Below are 6,121 nucleotides of genomic sequence, written 5' to 3'. Positions count from 1 at the left end.
AGGACTGGCCCGGCCATTTCCTCAGCTTTTCTGTGGGAGGTGGTATGCTTGTTTGTGAACACGGACAGGTCAGGAGAATAGTAGCAGAGTTTTTCTTTACATAGATGAGCAGTCACAGGAATCTGACATTAAAAGCCTGTGGATACATGCATCTTTGTCCAGTGGGCAGTCTCCAACCCTCATCACAAGCTTCGCCACTCAGCTTGAGCTAACATGTTGCCAAATTATACTGCGCTACAGGTCTGGTCTTTAAAGGTAACTGAGTTAAAATAATTGATTGACACAGTTAAATGATAGCAATCAAAAGAAATGAAGGTTAAGTGAAGACAATCAATTTCCTTAGCTCTATTTCTGGGCTTTTGGAAAGATTTTCAGTAGGTTCTCAAATTGCTGGGTAATAAAGTCAAATAAGTGGCAGATATTTGTCTTCTCACATACTGTGTCACATGGTTATACACTCAGCTCAATGGGCATGTAATTGTTAGACAGTAAACTAAATCTTTCTTAGTAGTCTACAGTCAGGTCAATAATTTAGTTTTTTATAAAGCATTTATTAACCTAACACATACTTGTAGTGTATACATGTTGCACAATAATCAGACTGATCTAGTTATAAACACTTTTCATAGAGGTCATGCAAATATAATGCACCCTCCACTTGTTTCTGTGTATGAATCTTTACCTTGAAGTGTGAAATATACCTATACCTGTAGATGAGTAAAAGTCCACGCAGTGTCTTTTAGGTTAAAGGCTGTAAACCATTATAAAGCCTCAGAATGTAAACCTTATCTACAATATAAAAGTGTCTTGTAGTTATTACTGTATGGTTTGCCATTAATAAAGTTTACTGAAGTCCGCAATACAACTTAATTAATTATATTTTTATTAGAGTGAAGTTTTAAGATTAGGCTCTGTATTGCAATTCCTTTTCCAACTAGTTAGAGAAACACCAAGGGAGCAGGTGTTGCTTCACTGGCCAGGAGTCTGTGGAATTATGATTGATAGATTACTATGTTAAAAGAAGAAGCAAAGAGAATCAAAGGATATAAAGCATTTGATTTTCTGAGGTTGAAATCTAATTCAATATCAGCATATCTCCATCAGTGGGCTATAAATGAAAACACAGTGGCACCTATCAAAAAATTAATTTTGCAAAACTAATTTCTACATAGACTGTAAGAATCATTGTTTCCTTTAAGGCACTTTATGCCAACTACAGGTATTAAAGACCAGAAAAACTGACCTGAGTGACAAACAAAATTCATTGTCATTTTAGAATGTGAGTCAATTGTTTATATAATTTTAGAATATGAAACATTATTATACCCTCGATCAGTATGCTGAGAATGTCAGGTCTGCTAGGCATCTGAACCTAATACCACTGAAGTGGATTTTTACAGTAACAATGTATTGTATTACAACATGAAAACAATGTATTTCTGCAGCCCCCTTCAATATTACTGAGTTTTATAGTGAGTTTTAGCTTGTTGTTTAGCTGTCTGGCCCACAGCGTTGCTGAAAACCCACTGCATGCTCCCTGCTAAGGACCAGAGCAGACAGTCAGTGACTAGCTGGTGAACAGCTTGGACAATCTTGGGGCTAAAGAGCCGGATATTTCCTTCAGCAGTTGAGAGAGAGGGAATGCAAAAAGTAAAACAGTGAATATTGGACCTACAGTCATCTAATTAACAGAGACATGAGCCCAAATGAATAATAATGTTGCTCCATAACTGCTGGATGAGTAAATAATTAACTGTTTACTAACAGGTTCAATCATATCAACTTAAAGGGTGATGAAATATGATTCGGCTGCTCCCAGTTGATTGTATGTTTTGGCCCACAGCTAAACAAAAATGAAGAATTTCTTTTGAGTGTTTGGGTGAGATGATCATTTATGAGTCATTTGCACACCTCTCTTCTCTTCCTGTGTGAAGTTTTCCAGATGGCCCATGGAAAAATGTGGATGAGGGCTGAGCTGTAGTGCGGGCAGAAGGCTCCACGGCCTGCCTGTTGTCAGCTGGCTGATCGGTTCATCAAGGTGAGGCACCACTCTCACCAGGGCACAGAACGGACCAAGGAAAGACCTTTGCTCCCCCTCCTCGCTCACCCCTGTCCCCTTTCCACCCTCACTCCCAACCCAGGCGTGTACACTCTGGACCATGTCTCGCGGGCTGTCGGAGGGGGGCCGGACAGAGGACCTGGAGCGGAGTAGCTGCAAACAGGACTCGCCTATTATAGAGCGCAGGAACCGCAGTGGCATCATCAGTGAGCCCCTCAGTAAGAGCCTTAAGAACTCCCGCACCCTCTCCCAGTATACCCTCTCCTCTGCCACAACCAATGGACACACAGACAGTAGTGAGACTAAGAGCCACTCAGCCAAGCCTCAGCCACCCCCGCAGCCCCAGCCCACTGTCTCTGCATTGACAGCAGCCAAGTTGGATCGGACCCTGGAACAGGTTCTGGAGGGACAGAATGGCCTGCTGCACTTTGCCCAGGCAGCAGCACTGTTAAAGCGGGCCGGTATGGAGCACATGCTCCTTCCTGGGGGCATGGGAGTGGGAGTTGGCGGTGGAGACGCAGGCTCGGGGGCTAGCGATTTGGAGGGTACGTCTGTCACGGACGCCGTAGGTGGTCCTGTTGACTTCCCATATGGAGTAGGGGGTGGCTTCCCCTTCAACCCGGGGCTTTTCATCATGACGCCTGCTGGAGTGTTTCTGGCGGACAGTGCTCTACACATGGCCAGCCTGGCTGAGTACCCAGCTCAGAGTGAGCTGGCCTCTGCTATCAACTCCGGTAAAAAGAAACGAAAACGTTGCGGCATGTGCCCACCTTGCAGAAGGCGGATTAACTGCGAGCAGTGCAGCAGCTGCCGGAATCGCAAAACAGGCCACCAGATCTGCAAGTTTCGCAAATGTGAGGAACTGAAGAAGAAACCCTCTGCTGCTCTGGAGGTAAGAGGGTGGTGGTTATGTTGTACCATTGCTTTGTGAGACATTCTTTAGGATCCCCCAAACAATAAGGTCCAAAGCTTCAATGCAATAATTGTGCATATTAACCATCATCATTAGTGAGGAACTAGACAAGTAAGCCATAAGTTTGCCACCAGGATATCTAAAATTTGGAGTTCACTCACAGTAAAGAGCTGGAAAATTGTTTATAAAACACTAGAGAGATCAACAAAGCTCTCAGATGAAATTCAGCCTGAAAGCCCATAGAAGGTCTCTAGTTCATACCAAAAGTCATTCCCCTTATATAAAGTACAGGGTAGATTTTTGGTGGAGTGATGGTTCCATAAGCAGGGAAATGACAGGTGGTGCAGAGTGCAGTGGGTATGTACAGGGTAAGCATGCACCATGGGATCTTTTTAATCTGTCCACCATAACAGCACCATCATTCTGCACACATCTTGCAATTGGAAGGCTAATTTTCTAGCTAAGAGTCACACAGTGTAGTTCCCTTCAGTTTGGTCACATGTATTCCTCCTTGTAATTACTTGTACATATGCTGAATGTAAAAAAAAAATGTAAAAAACAAACAAACAAACAAATGAGTGTGGATGCAGCACGGCAGTAATTGTGAATATGTGTACAGTATGTGTTTGTGTCTCAGTGTGCATGCGTGGGCATATTTGGGTATATGTGTGCATGTAACAAGGTCCATCTGGCCACAGAGCTGTCATCTGGAGCACCAGGTGTCAGTGTGGCACGTGCTCCCCCCTTTTGCTGCTGCTGTCCTTCTCTCCGGTGACACTCCTGCTCATCTAAATGGCCGTCCCAACTTCCTGTTTGTTACCACCATCACACTCAGTGGCCTAACTAACCCCGGCTGCGGTGACAGAACAGCCAATCATGAAATCAATTTCAGCAGATGTTCCATCTCAAAGGAAATAAACTTTTGTGATCAGTGGATAATAGTACCACTTTGGCATTACATAATAAGTTGATAAAAAAAAGCATGAGCATGAAACAGCGAAGAGGCCTCTGATCCGATGGACACAAACTGCTAAATGCTTAACTTCTTTTTCCTTCTGATGATGATTGAAGGTGACAGCTTTTCCTCATATTTGTAGGCTGATGGGTTGGTTGTTCAAGCCCTGTGTGTGGGCTTTGGTGATCCTCAATGACAGGTTCCTTAAAGGGATAGTTTGTGTGACAGATTCATGAAAACGTCTATGACTAGGCATGTTGAATATAATCTTAGCTTAGCACAGGTAACATTCATAAAACTGTTTTACAAGAATGACTGAACAATGTTAGTTTTTTGCTGTTGTGAAAATTGTCGTATATTTTAAGAATTTCAGTGTTTCCATCTGCAAACCAAAACATCTAACTAACATGACACAATAACTACACATCTTTGTATGTGTGTGCACTGGCTTAGATATGTGAAAAGGCCATATCAACGTGTTAGTTTGAGCCATCTTACTATAAATACTCTGAATATTACATATGATATTTTGGTAATGCTTTATTTTACAGGTTCATTTATTTTCATGATGAATTCATTGTTTCAGTAATTTTCCAAGCAAAAATAGTGAAATAATGCCAAATATCCTCTTATTCCAGCCTTACAAATGTGAGAATTGCCTCCTTTTCTTCATCATATATTTTGGGATACTGAGACTTTTGGTTAAACAAAACAAGACATTTACACATGTCGTGTTTTACTGAAAATTTGTGTGCTTTTTTAAACTTTTTTATTTTATAGATCATTTAATTAAATTGATTGTAAAAATAATAATTTCTTGCAGTCCCTTTTAGCATCATATCAGACAGAAACAAATGGAAACCAAAGGCTACCCCAAACCCAGAGAAGAATGGATTTCAAACACATGGTAACATTTGGAAAGTAGGTGCCAACATTCAAAAGTATCCATGTTTTGTGGTGAAGTAAATTAGCTGAAACATCCATAGAACATGGCATGGGCCATTAACAACATGATATTAAAAGATTTACAGTATGTGCTGGTCATCGGTGTGACTGATAAAACCTGATCGATCAGACCGATTTATCTGATATTCTGTGCTCTACTGGTCAGTTGCGACTTGATGAGAGGCTTCATTTGTCTCTGCTGATGATTCACCAAAATGGCGAAACGTGTGAGCTTGCTATGTAGGTGGTGCAACTCAAGGTCTGTAACAGAAAGGAATGTAATTTTAATTTATGATCTGCAAGTGATGTTGTCATGCCAAGTTAGCCTAATACCATTCGTTCACACCAGTGATGCCAAACCCAGGGGTATGTGAATATTCACGAGTGTTAATGTTGATATAGGGCATCTGGCTGCTTGTAAAGTCACAGTCAGCTGATGTTGCCAGTAGCCACCTCTTATGAAAGAAACCCCAGGGTACAATAAACCTGCCAAGCCTCCAAGTACCAAGTATAATAGCAGTCTGATTATTGACTTTAGTGATTGTATGTGGTGTAATTACCTTGTACAATTTTTTTACACCTGACATCAAAGAATGTGAACTACCTGATAATTTATTTAATGTCAAGCAATTTCCCCTTTTTCAGATCAGAAATAAAAAGGCTAATCTCAGCATTGACAGTACAGTATAACAGCATTAGGTAATGTGTATTGTTAAATCATAATATCAGTGTTTTTGCAGTTGTTGTACTTCTCTACTACATTATTCCTTCATACATCACCGTACCCTGTAGTTTCAAACATGAACAGTGTGAAGAAACAACTTTCAACTTAAAAATAAAACCTCATCATCATAATTCACATTCCTTACCATGTATTTTGGACATGCTGTTATAAGATACTGTTAACTTTGACACTGTAAAGTTTGTGACCTTAGCAACTAATCATGAATGCACTGCAACACAAATGACAAAGTGTAAAATACACCTGCAGAGTAAATGGGCTTGAGATGAGACTAGTATTCTCATTCAGTCAGGAATCCATCAAAAAAAGCTCTGCAACCTGTAACTTCTTGTCCAAATGGGATTTGCCTCACAGTATCAAACTTTTCCACATGTACAGAGCTCTGACAGTACATTTTCAATTTTGCCTGTTTTTTCTTTTTATTTGTCCTCATGCACTCATACATTTCCCATTAGCAGCGTATTATTTGTCTCAGATGGCTTTGTTATTAAGTCAGCAGCTTTTGTT

General features: G+C 40.8%; 1 protein-coding gene across 9 annotated transcripts in view; it reads left to right on the top strand.

Annotated features, from left to right (window-relative positions):
* Positions 1-6,121, top strand: part of cxxc5a (CXXC finger protein 5a) — a 21,353-nt gene that overhangs the window by 8,416 nt on the left and 6,816 nt on the right. For 7 of the 9 annotated variants that reach the window (XM_020598678.1, XM_020598677.1, XM_020598681.1 and 4 more), the window contains one exon: positions 1,935-2,951. In XM_020598678.1, coding sequence (XP_020454334.1) covers positions 2,160-2,951 — 792 coding nt within the window. In that variant the 5' untranslated portion in view covers positions 1,935-2,159. Of the gene's footprint in view, positions 1-131; positions 256-1,934; positions 2,952-6,121 lie in introns of those variants that run through there. The other 2 variants (XM_020598682.1, XM_020598685.1) reach the window with 2 other exon arrangements.

This window comes from Monopterus albus, unplaced genomic scaffold (assembly GCF_001952655.1).
Source record: "Monopterus albus unplaced genomic scaffold, M_albus_1.0 scaffold39.1, whole genome shotgun sequence".
Taxonomy (NCBI): Eukaryota; Metazoa; Chordata; class Actinopteri; order Synbranchiformes; family Synbranchidae; genus Monopterus; species Monopterus albus.
This window is presented reverse-complemented; position numbering and strand designations above follow the sequence as displayed.